Source organism: Pelobates fuscus, chromosome 2 (assembly GCF_036172605.1).
Source record: "Pelobates fuscus isolate aPelFus1 chromosome 2, aPelFus1.pri, whole genome shotgun sequence".
Lineage (NCBI taxonomy): Eukaryota > Metazoa > Chordata > Amphibia > Anura > Pelobatidae > Pelobates > Pelobates fuscus.
The window spans coordinates 156,278,335-156,294,072 of record NC_086318.1 but is presented as its reverse complement, the minus strand read 5'-3'; the positions used below and the strand labels follow the sequence as shown (position 1 = coordinate 156,294,072).

The 15,738-nt window shown below is 40.5% G+C and overlaps 2 protein-coding genes across 2 annotated transcripts in view; one reads left to right on the top strand and one right to left on the bottom strand.

Annotated features, from left to right (window-relative positions):
- Positions 1-3,558, bottom strand: part of CCDC150 (coiled-coil domain containing 150) — a 42,541-nt gene extending 38,983 nt beyond the window's left edge. The window contains exons 1-2 of the mRNA XM_063442881.1: positions 3,378-3,558; positions 108-256 (exon numbers count right to left, since the gene is read on the bottom strand). Of these exons, the coding sequence (XP_063298951.1) occupies positions 108-253 (146 nt within the window). The 5' untranslated portion in view covers positions 254-256; positions 3,378-3,558. The remainder of the gene's footprint in view (positions 1-107; positions 257-3,377) is intronic.
- A 4,813-nt stretch (positions 3,559-8,371) lies between these two features.
- Positions 8,372-11,889, top strand: LOC134585653 (uncharacterized). Its single transcript, XM_063441108.1, has 2 exons — positions 8,372-8,509; positions 9,965-11,889. Exon 2 carries the CDS (start codon positions 9,993-9,995, stop codon positions 11,100-11,102), a length of 1,110 nt encoding a protein of 369 aa, XP_063297178.1. The 5' UTR covers positions 8,372-8,509; positions 9,965-9,992; the 3' UTR covers positions 11,103-11,889.
- The last annotated feature ends 3,849 nt before the right edge of the window (positions 11,890-15,738 follow it).

Below are 15,738 nucleotides of genomic sequence, written 5' to 3'. Positions count from 1 at the left end.
GGGGGTGTGAGAGACAGTATTTAAGGGAGAGTTTGGAGGGAGATACTAACTAAAGGTTAGTAAAATACTCCTGCCTAAAGGTTTGTTTTGCAAAACAATGTCCTTACCCCTGGCAGTTCATGCCAAGTGCCTGTAGATCACTTATTAGTGACTGTGTCTGTTCCTCGGCTACACGCATTCTCTGCTGTAACACAGAGAAGGTCTCAGGAGCTGTGGCTTGAATATTAAGTGGAGAGATCACTGGACGTGCCATTACCTGAAAAAAGAACAATAACAAAAATGTAAAAACATTACAATCTGTTTGGACAAGGCCACAACACATTTTCCCTAAGTGCTCCTTTCATATTGGTGGTGAGTTAGGTTCATTTATACATATGTAGTTTTGAGGTGTCTTTACCTAGCTGGTCCAGGCGACTACTTTTGAAAAGTTACAGCCTCCTCTACTGACTGCTGGCCCGTTCTTCTGAACTGCAAATACAGAACTTCTGCTCTGATAAACTGAAGCAAAGCTTAAAGAGATACTATAGGCATCAAAATAACTTTAGCATAATGAATCAGTTTTGGTTTATAAATCATGCCCCTGCTCACAGCTCAAATCTCCACCACTAAGGAGTTAAAGGATCACTATAGGGTCAGGAACACAAACATGTATTCCTGACCCTATAGTGTTAAGACCACCATCTAGCCCCCTGGGCCCCTCATGCCTCCATAAATATAGCAAAAACTGTATTCAAGTCTGAAGCTGTAGATCTGCATGCTGTTTGCCTCAGAAAAACAAGCAGTCTGCTGACATCATCAGAAGTGGTAGCCTGATCCAATCACAATGCTTCCCCATAGGAATGGCTGAGACTGACAAAGAGGCAGATCAAGGGCAGAGCCAGCATGATTCAAACACAGCCCTGGCTAATCAGCATCTCCTCATAGAGATGAATTGAATCAATGTATCTCTATGAGGAAAGTTCAGTGTCTGCATGCAGAAAAAGGAGACACAATGTTTGGATGCATTTTAGGCAGCCATGACCCAGGAAGGATCTCTAACAGCTATCTGAGGAGTGGCCAGTGAAGTTATCACTCGGCTGTAATGTAAACACTGCATTTTCTCTGAAAAGACAGTGTTTACAGCAAAAAGCCTGAAGGTAATGATTCTACTCACCAGAACAAATTCAATATGCTGTAGTTGTTCTGGTGACTATAGTGTCCATTTAAAACACCTTTGTTTCTGTTTATGCAGCCCTAGCCACATCTCCAATGACTGTGACTCACACAGCCTGCATGAAAAAAAAAAAAAATAATTTTCAATTAGATGCTAACGCACTTTAGAAATGTGTATCTCCTTCTCTGTAAATTGAATTTCAATCACACACAGCTGGCTCCTGCAAGGTCTAGAAGGCTATTATCAGTGCAGGAGATATGAAAAGCTAAACTAAACAGACTGTGCAACACAGGAAGTTTGAACATTATATGTCGCTTTACAGGAAGTGTTTCGGAAGGTTGTGCAAGTCATATGCAGGGAGGTGTGACTGGGGCTGCATAAGCAAAGTGATTTACCTCCTAAATGTCACATAATTGAGCAGTGATACTGCAGGGGCATGATCTAAACTGCTTCAATAAGCTAAAGTTGCTATGATGCTTATAATGTATATTCAAAACATGTATTCCTGACACTATATTGCTGATCTGACCACACCCCCTCCGATCAAAGTAAAAAGATACATTTACTTTTTCACCAATGCTGGGGCAGGCCATGACTGGCTCCGCCTCCATGGCTCAGATAATCAATCTTGATGGGCTCAGCTAATCCAATTCTTTTCCCAAGGAAAGCATGGGGAGACCATTGTGCAGCAAAAAGCCACGCTCCAGTAATTAGCATCATCTGAATCAATGCATCTCTATGGGGAACGTACAGTATATCCATGCAGAGCATGGAGACACTGAATGTAGGTGCTGCACACAGTGCAGAACTGGACTATGAGGTCGCTCTGGCCTCGGCATACTAAGCAGCGCACGAGGGAGCAGACCAAAAAGAGCTTGAGGAGACTACAAAAGGCTCCCAGGGAAAGGATCCACTCCAATTCTCCCAAAGGTAGGGATACTGGGTGGGCTTAAATTAAAATAAAAAATATATATTTTTGAGTTTTGAGAAAAAAAATGTGTGTCTGTCAGTATCAGTGAGAGTGTGAGCATCAGTGTCTCTGTCATTGACTATGTCTGTTTAGGTTACCGGCCCCTTTCGATCACATGGGAAAGGTTTTTTGCTCACTTTTTCCCCCCACGCCACACAATGTAAATTAGGAGTGGGAAAGTAACATCAGGATTATGTATGGAAAGTAATTAAGGAGCATTAAGTTCTATGAGTGCTATAGTCACCAATGAAACCAATGGAATGTCCCTGTTTATACCACTTAAGAACTTTACATTAGAATTGTTCTTCATACATAACCCCTCTTCTCTGCATGTTTTTCTCTATGTGGAAGATGGAAACTCGCTGAATGATAAAGGAGTACATGTAATTTTATTATTCAAACCAAACAAATACCAATTTATTTAATACAGGGGGTAGGAAACATAATATTAAAGGGATACTATAGTGTTAGGAATACAAACCTGCATTAAAAAAAACAAAAAAACGTTTTATTCACTTACCCAATTCCAGCGCCGATTTCCCCTGTTAAAGGGTCAGCGCTGTGCCTCCTCTGATGTTATTAGGCCCTCCCAAAGGCAAAGCATTCACTCAATGTTTTCCTTTAGGGATTTCACTCACGCTGGATGTCCTCATACAAAGTGTGAGGATGTCCAGCATCAGGACCTACAGTCAGCTAGCACCCAGTAAATGCCTTTAGTGGCTGATTGACAGCCACTGTAGGCAGTCTTAGTTCTACAAGGTAATTATTGCAGTTTCTCAAAAACTGCAATGTTTTACATTGCAGGACTAAGTGGTACAGGGGTATTGCACACAGGCCACTGGTCTGGTTGCCTATAGTGTTCCTTTTTAAAAATCTCGAAAATATAGTTCCGTTTTAACCCTATAAAAAGTCAATTTACCGTTGCAGATATTATTTACCACAGAGTGAGCATGGATTACATATATTAGGACAAAATATCAGAACTTATCAATTCTAATGCATTTGAAAAGCCAACTGTTGCATACATGCTAACTACAGACAATGTAGCTAATTAACAAAAGTACCTAATGTATAAGAAATAAATCATAATAAATGCTGTGCATGATTTGCTGGCCAACATTTATATTATAGTCAAGACAATCAAAATAACTGGATTCGATTTAGGTCTTTGCATTATTTGTCTTGCAGGGTGACAAGGAGTAATGGAACTAGCCCCATCAGTACTATTACTAGCCAGACATGATTTCTCCTTACTTAATTCCGTGTGTGTGCAATGGCTACCGTTGTCCAAGTCAGCTTGCCGTGAACTCAGCAGCTTTAGCGATGTTTAGAGTGAATTCAACCATACTCGACAAATGTATTACAGTTCCAGATCTCGAATGGTTGCCATGGTGATACAGCCTTAGTTTCTCCCTTTAAACTGCCCGCTGTTGTCACTTCCTTACTGCAGAGGAAGAGCAGCATGGGAGCTCATTGAGAAAGGGCTGGGCTCTGGGTACTGCATAGGCTTATGGGAGGTGTAGTTTTACACGCAGATTCTGATAAACAAATCCCAGGCTGTGTGACATATAAAACATGTATTCTTGGTGTGACAGTGCCCAAACATACAGAAACAGGTGGTCATGGTCAGCAAAGCAACTAACAATAAATAGAATGCTGAAATGGGATAGTAAATATATTTGGGATAGAGAGAATGCAAGTTGCACTGCGTTTTCCAGAACAGCAGAGCTGTGAAAATATGTCTAAACTGTAAACTTTTTCGAATTTTTCCTTTTAAATTTTAACCTTTATTTTTGAAAGGTTTCTTTTTAGCTAACTTCCTAAAATGCTTACATTGTATACGAATAAATGTTATGTTTAATTAAACACTTGCTGGCAACAATTATGTTTTTAAATAACCAATGATATTTGTTAGTGCCACAATCTAGGGGGACACTGATTTCAGTGAGTATATAAATAGATAATAGAAAATAAATTGCCCCTTCATAGAATCCACGTGACATCCCCTACCATCAGCGCCTCTGAAGCAGGGGGTTAAAGGGTGTGGATCAGTGTCCTCGGAAAGGGGGGTAAGTCACCCAAAGAATTGGCAGGTCAGCCTGGCATGAATGCACGCCAATCAAGCAGGCCAGCTTACAAAAGGCAGACCATTCAGGGTGAAATGTTTCAGGGCTCTCTGCAAGGTCCTAGTGCTCATGTCATGCTTGGGGTTTGAAGGTTGCATTATTTAAATGATACATTATCAAAACACAACACAATTTCATCAAATTCCAATTTTTTATTTTTTTTTAATTCTTTATTTTTGCAGTGCAGATATATAACACAAGCAGACGAGAGGTGCCCCAAAAGCAGTCCTCCAGCTTTTTCCCACGCTAAACATGCGGGGTACAAGATTATTAGGCACATTTTTATGGTTTTTTTGGGGGGGGGTTCAGGCTTAAGCACTCGAGTTTAAGAGTAGATTGTAAATAGGATTAGGTTAGGTCAGTGCATAAACTGTGCTATGAACAGTCCAATCAATGCATTTACACAACTTTGGCTATGTGAGCAGGCTAGTGCATTAAGAGGTTATGCATAACGTTAGGTACATACACAGAAAAGTGGCAGGAGCTTCTCCCACTGAGTGCAGCCCAGACCTTGAGAGAGTCCCTTTGGCAGTTCATGCTGTGGCAGTTCATGCTTATCCAACCCCCGATCTGCAGAGTTTGTGGCATGGTAGGAGTGAGTCCATCGTGTTCAGTGGTAAGAGGGGTGAGTGCTCTCCCCTTGTGAGATTCCATCGTGAGATCCTCAGCTGGATGTAGTTGGATTGCTGGGTTGTCGTGTAGGTCGGCAGGATTAGCAGCATTGCTTATTGATGGACCGGGTGGCAGGTCCCGACTGCTCGTTGCCGCGGGAGCTGGGAATCCCCGTCTGTGGATAGGTAAGTTGGTAGCTTCGCTGTAGCCAGGGGCCCCATTGCTTTTCCGCCGTCTGGACAGCCTCTAGGTATCAGTTTAGCTGTGATCTGGTGGTTGCGCCGAAATTTTAGGGTTGCCTCCTGTTTCCGCCATTTTGGTTGTGGGGAGCCCCCTCAGGCCCAGGCACTACAGATCGTGGAGACAGTCTCCTGGGACCGGGATGACCCCCCCCCCTGTCCAAAGGGGGGGGGGGATACGGGGCCCTTACCGCGTGGCATCGGAGTTCCGAAGGGAAACCGCAGGGCAGGATAGCGAGGTAGGGGCCGTCCACCTCACTCACCGATCGGGTAGGCCTCAGATGGAGCTGTGCTTATGTGCCTTCTCAGGGGTCAAAACGCTTGGAATCCGAGTAGCCTCAGCTCCAGCACCTCTTTGCCTGCAGGACTGCTGCTGCTTAACTGCGGATGAGTAGCTTTTTATGAGCATAATTGTCGTGAGTCTGCAGGAGCTCGACTTGAATGCGGCCTCTCAGCATGGCGGTCGGGACGCCCCCCCTCAAATTCCAATTTTAAACATAAATATATTTTAAATAATAATAAACCATAACTTTTACCCATTGTACAGCACTACGGAATCTGATAGCGCTATATAAATAATAAAATAATAATAATAATAACCAAACCAAAAATTAACCATTAACCTAACAAGACTCCGCCCCTGAAGCCAAGAGCCATGAATATGTTTTTAACCAATTAAACCAAACTCACCCTCCTGTAATGTCCACGTGGGTGATTTATATCCCATAACAAGGTCACAACATAATAACTTTCATAAAAGGGGAGGGTTGGTGGTAGTTGCAGCTTAATACTCTTTATAAGCAGCCAACCTTGGTAAATTGTCTGGCACAGGCTGAGGTACAATTGGTTTGGCGCCCTTTAATGTACATTTCCCGCCACTGAGCGCCTCGCGCTGCAAACCGCCAATCAGGACATCAGCCCTCAGCGCAAGCTACCCGTTGAGCCAACAGCATGCGCTGCCCTGACTCTGATCTTAACCTCTTGCGCACGTTGCTCTCGGCACTCTCGCCAACCCGATACTTACCCATTCGACCCTAGCCTCATCAAACCTCACAAGGCTGCTCCCAATGGGTCCGCATGCCTTTGATTTTTGAGACAATTCCCTGGTGTTGCCAAAAGTGGGGCACCAGTGAGCAAAGTCAGGACAGGAAACTGAAATTGGGACTGTCCCGCCAAAATCAGGACTGCTGGGAGCCACAATATAGAAATATTTTTAGCCGAGCCCAAAGGTTTTTTAGGGGAACTACTGCCAACTTTGCTATCTCAGTAGATAGAACCCACTGAGCCATTGATTTATGTGAGCATATAAACAGAGCAAGAGCCGAGTCAACATACAATCCACTTGCTTTTAATCTGGAAAAAAAATGGTACCGGTTGTGACATCTCTTGTGTTTTAGTAATTTTGAATAAAACACCAATGAGTTACAAGAGCTAAAATATTGTTTTGTTTCTGATCAGTGTGTGTTTGTGTGTGTGTGTGTCAGTAGGATGAGAGCCTCAGCCTGGCTAAGTGCTTTGTTAATAAAAACAACAGTGCAGTCCTCTCAATGGTTATGCATTCACCAGGTAATTTCGATTTGTCAGCTAAAATGGGTGAGCTGGTTTGAAGAATGTTTCCATTTCAGGTTTTTGACCCACAATTTGCATTTCTCTAGTGAATTCACTATTTTGTTGTTGTTGGAGTAACTCTTTAAATTTGAGATTAATTTCAAATTGCTGTAAATTCTTCAAACTGGAAGCATAGTTGCTTGGAGGATTTTCCAGTTCAGCTAATTTGACCTGAAAGTCGTATTTAATATGCAATTAAACCAATTTCTAATATATTCTTTTATATATTCTCCATATTCTTTTACGAATCCCTAGCAGTTTTTTCTGTTAGTTAGTGAGCAGACGCCTTGTACTTGGAACAAGCAGCTATACTAGCTCTATACTTCACGACTATGGTATAGTTCTAACAGCCTAGCTCTCGCTCTCCCTAACAGATTAAGTGATTCAGCTCGAGCCATTCAAGCTCTACATGGCAATCATCATAATTGGTTACTTTCACTAAGCATTAACTGCAACATTGTTTTGTTGCAATGAAAATGCATCAGAGGTACTCTGAAAACTTTTGAACAGGTCCTCTGTGTGTTACATATTATTTGTTTGATTTATCTGTATGTTTTAAGCTGAATTTCCATATGCAGCATTTCACTACTATCATATAGGTATTTTTATGTGCTAGGCTTGAGACACCTTGCCGTCCTAGACATATTAATGATTACCATCATATATATATTATGTACTAGGATTGAGATATTGATCCGTCCTGGTCATATTGGGTTATAACCTGCTGACTAATTCTCTTACACTTAACAAGTGTGACTTTATCACCTAAGATTCTGAGGTGCTAGGGTAGAAGCACCATGCTATCCTAGATACCCTGGGGTCCATTTTGTTGATGAATCTTCTGTTACTCCATCACCTTAGATCCTTGGGTGCTAGGATTGAGATACCAGGTTACCCTAGATATAAGGGGTTATGAATTGCTGAAGAAAGATATTTTGATGCACTAGGATTGAGATATTGATCCGTCCTAGTCACATTGGGTTATAACCTGCTGATTAATTCTCTTACATTTAACAAGTGTCACTTCATCACCTTAGATCCTGAGGTGCTAGGGTAGAGGCACCATGCTATCCTAGACACCCTGGGTTACATATTGTTGATGAATCTTCTGTCACTCCATCACCTTAGATCCTTAGGTGCTAGGATTGAGATACCAGGTTACCCTAGATATATGGGGTTACGAATTGCTGAAGTATTATCATATATTTAATATTCAATCACTTTATTTGATGTTTCAACACCTTATAGTAAATTTTTATTATCATATTAATAAAAGTTAAATTTTAATCTTAATTATTTTCTGAAGGGCACTCAAGTCTCCTCTCTTGCCTGTTACTACTTTGGTAGTTTATATGGGTCAACCCCATTTTTTGAGTGTTTTCCTTGAGCTTCCAGTCTCTTTCTGTTCTCTTTAATTTCTAATATAGTTATGACAACCTTTTTTTTTTTTTCAAACTCCACATAATAGTACACATGAGATCAAAGCTGCAGTTTATAAACTGGGAGACGAGTGACAATGTATTCTCCTTTATAACGTTAGTGTTTTATACACAGTGTGATGTATCATGTCCTAACACTGCAGTAATCACCCTGGTTTATCCTGGGGGCAGGGAGTGTAAATGCGTGAAGAGGGAGGGACACGGTGATGTAAAGGAAAGTGAAACTGTAGTACGAACAAAAAGCAACCGAGGGGAGATCAGGAGTCACTTCTAAACATCACTGCAGGAGAGAAAGAGACGGCTATAGAGCCTCTGGAAAGACAGACAGACAGACAGAGAGCCAGACAGCACGCTAATCCCAGGTAATGTGTCTGCGTGACAACGATACGATATATGGGGGTTCATCATACTGCATGTCGAACCATTGAGCTTCTTGTAGAACGTCAGAATGAAAGCAGTAATGGAGATATTTTGAAATGCAGCCGTGTCCTTTAAACAATGGGTTATTTATTACTTTAGTTTAATGTATTGATCTAAATTAGACTAGGTAATCTCATGTCACATGCATTACTGTGCAATGTGAAGTTATCAGACAGGTGTATATAGGATGTACGTTACTTTGTACTGTGAATAGGAAGGAAGTGGCGTTGTGTGTAAAAGTTGTGTAACAATTTCTGTATCAGAGATCTTACAGTTTGCTAAACTTTGGGGACGTTTCCCCAGTTTGCACTTATTCTGACATGCCCTGGCAGAACTCTGTGAGTAGCAGTGTACTGCTATTTATATACTGATTCACCCTTAACCCATTAAGGACCAAACTTGTGGAATAAAAGGGAATCATGACATGTCTCACGCGTCATGTGTCCTTAAGGGATTAAATATCTTAGCACTTCCTCATTTAGAGAGGCTGACTACCAAATCAGATGACAATTTAGCACGGTGTATATCCTTTATTTGCCAGAGAACCCTGTGTAAGCTGGTTTGAGCAGGGCTCTCTTCAACCTATTGTCCCTGTAAGTTTTTATAATTGTCTCATTTATTGTTAAATCTCCCCCTCTGATAATATTGTAAAGAGCTACATAATATGCTGGCGCTATATAAATACCAGTAATAATAATAGTAACTATGGTAACACAGATGCCTGTGAGCTGTATTTCCTATAATGCTAAGGCAGCCACTAGGTTATAGAAGAACACGTTACAAATAACAAAATGCACATATCATAAGGGTTTGGTACTAGCTGTACATTTCTCCCAGTAAACAAGAAATGTTTTGTTTCTAATAAGTTTTGTAACCATGGTAATATAGATTTTCTTATGTCCTAAAATGCACATTTATCTAAAGGAAAGCCCCAAGCACCATAACCACTAAGCACGCTATAGTGTATATTATGCCAGGAGTGACCAAGGCTGTAATGTAAACACTACATTTTCTCTGAAACACTGTCTCTGAGACAGTGTTCACTGCAAAAAGCCTGAAGGGACTGACTATACTCACCAGAACACATACAATAAGCTGTAATTGTTCTGGTGACTATAGTTTCCCTTTAACTTAAAAATACACAACTTTGCCTTAGTGATGGTCATGATTAATTAATATTTTTAACAAAACAACTAACCAAACTCATTCAAAACTGCCAGTAGTGACCTTAACAGGAGGACAATGAATTTACTTCTGCATTAGGCTTTGCCAACTGCTGCTGATAGAATGTATTGTTATCACAAGAAATATAATGTCAAAGCCTTTTAGAACTATTGTGTTAATGATTCTCTCTGTTAAATTTAGTTTTGTTAATATACCATTCACTGTCCCATCAGGTGTCTTATTAATACCTAATTACTGAAGATGGGTCTGCCAGCAAAAGATGTGCCCTGTCCAAAATCTGCATCACCTAGAATGCCCGTGCCTTCAGTGCCTAGGAAAACCAGCCAGAAATCGGTAACAACACCTAGAACACCATCTCATGGTAAAGCAGTAAGGGATACTACTGCATCTGCAAACGTAGCACAATCAGTGAGTGCCGGTGATAACTCGAAATTAACAAGGGCTCGAAATGCTACAACACCCCGCGACAGTGGTGATGCAAGAAAGTCATCAGTCTCCAGTCAGCGGCCAAGCAGTTCATCAAGAACCAGACAAAGTCCAGATGTCCCATCCACCTCTGAGATGACAGTGAAGATGCTCACACCTTCTAGTGCGAGACAGTTTTCTGTAAAAGATGTAGAAAAAATAGAAAAGGACACCCGTGGGCAGAGAGATAATCCAGAATGGTTTAACTGGCGTAAACACCGCATTACAGCTTCCATGGCGCATCAAATATCACACAGTCGATTCGCTAATGGGAAAACAACAGACATTCCACAGTCGTACTTGAAGGCTGTATTGGGTTCTGGACCCAGCGTGCAAACGCCTGCTATGAATTGGGGCGTGAGGAATGAGAAAAATGCAGTACGCGCCTATGAAAAATGGACTTTAGAAAACACTGGGAGAAAAGTACAGGTGGATGAGTGCGGCTTATTTGTTCACACCAAGAAAAACTGGATGGCAGCGAGCCCAGATGGCATTGTGGTAGATGCACTTACCGGAGAGAAGTTGGGCATCTTGGAAGTAAAGTGTCCGTATAAACATAGAGAGCACAGCATACGCCAGGCATGCGCTGACCGCGATTTCTGTCTGAAGCCAGATGGGGATTCCTATGCGTTAAAGACTGATCACCCCTACTACACCCAAGTTCAGTGCCAACTGGCAGCCACAAAGATGGATCGCTCAGATTTTGTAGTGTACACAAAGAAAGACACAGCTGTTGTTCCAGTGAGCTTTGACTCTAAGTTTTGGGAAGAGACTGAATCAAAGCTAGAAAGATTTTACTTTGAGGCCGTGATTCCAAACCTAAATGGCAAGGGTACAGGTGGAAGAGCAGTAGAAGAAACAGATGCGTGGGCAGTAGAAGAATGAGAGAAAGAAAACTGCAGAAATGCAATTATAAGAAGATTCTTTGTTTGGGTTTGATTCAATGGTTTCCTATGTTGAACACACCTGGGTTGAACTCAGGGAAAGGAAGAGATGAAGGCAGAATTTGTATTAAAGGTAGTGACAAGATATATGACATGATGAGTGGATATTCAGACTGGAGCATACTAGAGCTGCTAGTAGCCTCTTCTTCTACCAAATCCACCGAAAATCAAAGAAATATGGCGTCCATGGATGGCCTACTTCAAAGATCCTGATTGATGGCTTGTCCAGTCTATAACCTATTTGTCTTTGCCGTACTCACCTCTTCCACCCTTTCCCCCAAACATGCGTAGTACAGCTTTAGTACTAGTACTTTGTCTTAGTGGGCTATACTTTCTCCTAGGAGTAATTTGATACCTATGGGTGCGACTAGGATGTTTTTTCTTTTATTTGTATTTGTGTTTGTTTTCAATTCATGCAAGCTACATAAAAGAGAACGTGTATGGCCAGATTTGATGTCTCACATTTTTACAAGATTGACACCAGGCTGTTCTTGATGATGTTATAAGTTTCATGTATTTCACCCATTCTTTTCTGTTCTTCATTGTACAAGTCTGACCTGCATTATATGACTGTATTCTATTGATGAATAAAAAGTAAAAAAAATAGGGATATGTGGAAATATAAATCACAGGCACAGTCTCATGAAATAAAGTTTTAGACATTCATCTGGCAAATAACATGGTATATGTTCCATATCTGTATTTCATGGATAATACGTGCCTTCTATTCCCCAAATTCTATTAAAATACATGAAATATCTTTTAACGTTAATCAGGTTTTTTTTTGTGTCAATATTTATTTTGGGTGTACAGAGAAACAGACACAGATTGAGACATATGGTGCAGAACAAAACAATTGTGTGCAAGCTTAGAGTTAGAGCACATAATGTCAAGTAAGACTGCACTTTTTTTAAAGTGTAAAATAATAATATAATGAAAACACACTAGCTGAAAGCAAGGGTTCATGACAAGATGAGGTACGGTTTGGAAAAAGCATGTAAAAGGTTTAGTGTAGTGAGAAACAATATCAACTGTATGAACATGCTGGATAATATATTAAAGAAGTAATTCAATCACTGGAACTAAACACATCTTTATGCTGCCGCACCACTGTAAGAAAAATTAATGATAAAGGATCAGCAGAAATAATAACTATCTGTGGGACATATGCATAACTGAAGTGATAGGCCCATGGCAGGCAAGTGTCACCATCATCCGATGTCCAATGCTGGGAGGCAATTCGAACCAGCTGGAGGGTAGTAGAAGCAAGAAAGTAGGAAGATCCAAATGCAACTCTGTTGGCACGCGGCAGATCAGGACTTTCCCCAGGCCTGTGTGAGGGCAAGCACCACTAGTCCACGGATCAGTTTTAAAAAAATGGATAGTGCTGTGGAAGAGGTTGGTGCCTTATCAATATAACAACGTTGCAATAAGTAAAGTTTAGTGATACAATTGATTGATGGATGGGGAAGAGGTGTTTGTTGCAGGAATACAGAGAGACAGAGCGATAGATTTAAGCATCAGAATGCTAATAGTGATATACAAGGTCATAAAAAGAGAAGGAAGGATTTGTGGTGGAATAGGTTAGGTTGTAGTGAGGTATAGGCAGGAGAGGTAGACTCTCCCTAATCAATGTCAGGAGGAGAGGTGGACAGATTATAGGCTGGGCAGTGCTAGCCACAAGTTACTTGGTAGCAGGGCTAGCCTAAGACATTGAACTGCATGGATCCAAGAACCATGTTGCCACCCAGTGTACACGCACACCGTAAAACCCAACCTCTAGAGATACACACGTTATACATTCATTTGAACATGATGGAAACATCCCCAAGTCATATATCAAATTCCCTACAGTTCAAAGCTACCTTCCCTTTGCTACCCCAGTTTATTTCCCACCTGACATATTTCTCCATCCCCTCTTTTTTTCCCCACACCTTCCCATATATACCTCTTGTGCCTATATTTCCTCAATATTTCACCTCTTGCGCCTATCCCCTAATAGGCCCCTTTGTTCCTTTACCAAGGCCCCCTTCATATGTTCCCACGCCCCCCCTCGATTCAATGTTCCACCCTTCTGCCTAAGCCTCACCCATGTGTCTGTCTCCCCTCAACACTACCCTGATCTTTGTAGCACAGCATAGCAGTGTGGAATTAAGAGTTCTGGCAGCAACCTTGCACTCCTGGCACAAAATCCACTACCGTGCATTGTTTTTATTGATTAAAAAGGCCTTTAGTGTGCTATAAATTTGGCAGCAGCAGTAACTACTATTATTTGAGAACCCGAGCTTGGACTTGTTTGTTAATTTGTTTTTGTAGGTCTAAAATTCTACAGAAAAATAAAAATCTACCTCAAGCATATGAGCAATAGGTCTAGCCAGGCAACATTATTACATGAAGCAAATACAAGTATGAAATGGGATCTGATACAATGTATAATATTTTTTGTAATATTATAAACTAATGCAAAGTAAATGAAAAAACAAACAAACAAAAATAATCCAAAAAACTAATAGTAAGCATCTATCTTGTCAGCATGGAGTTTACGTAGGTAAATGTGGTTTATTCACATATTGTCTTTTTTATATAGCTAACCAGATAGCATCCTGTTATTTAAAGTGACACTAAGCATCAACATAACTTTAGCTTAAAGGGATCCTATAGTGCCAGGAAAACAAAGTCATTTTCCTTGCACTATAGGGTTAATAGGTCCCCCATCCTCCCGCAGGGCTGAAGGTGTTAAAACCCCTTTAACCATTTACCTAAATCCAGCACCGATGTCCCTCAGCGCTGGGTCATGCTTCTGCCACGGGGGAGAACTAATGCGCATGTGGGGCAATGGCTGTGTGCGCATTAGACCTCCCCATAGGAAAGCATTATTTAATGCTTTCCTATGGGGAAAATCTGACACTGGAGGTCCGTGAGGATGTCCATCGTCCGATAACGGACCAAAAGTACACTTGAATTCCGGAAATCCTCTGTTAGACAGCCACATAGGGCAGACTTAGAGCTGCAATGTAAACATTGCAGTTCTCTGGAACTGCAATGTTTTATATTGCAGCACTTAGTGCAAAAGGGACACAGCACCCAGACTACTTCAATTAGCTGAAGTGGTTTGGGTGCCTACAGTATGAAGCAGCTTTAGTGTATAGTATAGATTATACTTCTGCAGTTTAACTTTTCAAATTTCTGCCATTTAGGAGTTAAATCACATTGTTTATGCAGCCCTAGTGTTTCACTGACTCATATAGCCTCCATGAAAAAAAAAAAAAGTACAAAAATTGAAATTTCAATTGGATCGTACAGCACAGTATTGTTTTTACTTCATAGGTTATCTCCTGTTTTGTTAATTTAACTTTCATAAAACACAGGAAGCTATTGTATGCTCTAGTAGGCAATTAACAGAGCCAGAGAATTAACAGAACATCTAAATGAACACACTATGCAATACAGAAAGCTAAAGTCTTTATTTTTTTTCAGGAAGGGAAACTCAGCCACGGGAAGGGTGGCAAAATAAAAAATGACTCACTTAATGGCAGAGAATTGAGCAGTGAGACTGCAAATCAAAACAAGCTATACAAAGTTGTTTTTTTTGTACAGTTTATAGATATGCTTTCCAGAATTCCATATTTAACTGTTTATGCCACAGTTCTGAATTTAAAGTGTTTTCATTACCTTTTTTTTTTTCAGAATTCACTACATATTTCCAGAATTCCCAATATATAAATAAGTTATAAAGTAAATGTATAGCTGTGCTTGCCAGAATCCCAAATATATCCTGACTTTACATGTTTATACCTCTGTGTACCAGACTTCCCAATATAGTAGTGTGTGCTAAATTCCCAAATATAGCAACTTCATAGTGAGCTTATGGCTGTGTTTGCCAGAATTCCCAATGTACAGTGATTTTGCAGTGAGTTTATCACCAAAACATTAAGACAAGACAAATGAAGAGATTCTGCTCTTTATTTACAACTTGCTTGTTTCACATCTCCTGGCAACATCAATAACTTAACAGCTCAAGGGAACCCGAGATAGTTCTAGACAATGGCTGCACACTACAGCTGGCTAAATGACAATTAAGGACATCACGGGAAAGTGATAGTGATATAAATGTTATTTTCTAAAAGTGGAAATTATAGATACTAAAGGATTAATACTTGAATGGCAGCCTCGTGCATACAAGGCAGAAGGAAAGGAATGTGTGTAACATGTTTACCTGGAGAGTTTTGTATCTCACAGAAATCTCAAGATTCCATATTTTTCTAATTCCTTGGGACTGAGATGTGCCCCTAAAATTAGATACTTTTTACGGCAAGGAAAAGTTAAAGTAAAGAACAGTATAGGGAAGCAGTTGGGGGATGGGGAGTAATATGTTAATTTGATGGGAATTCTCCATATCCCTTGACATAATAAACACATTTACTATAAATCAACAAATAAAGTTGGTAGTGTTTGTGAATAAACCACTTCGTAATGCGAGGCAGAATAAAAAAAGAAAATTTGTAAAAAATAAAGGGGCAAACTGTTTGTTTAACCCCTTAAGGACCAAACTTCTGGAATAAAAAGGAATCATGACA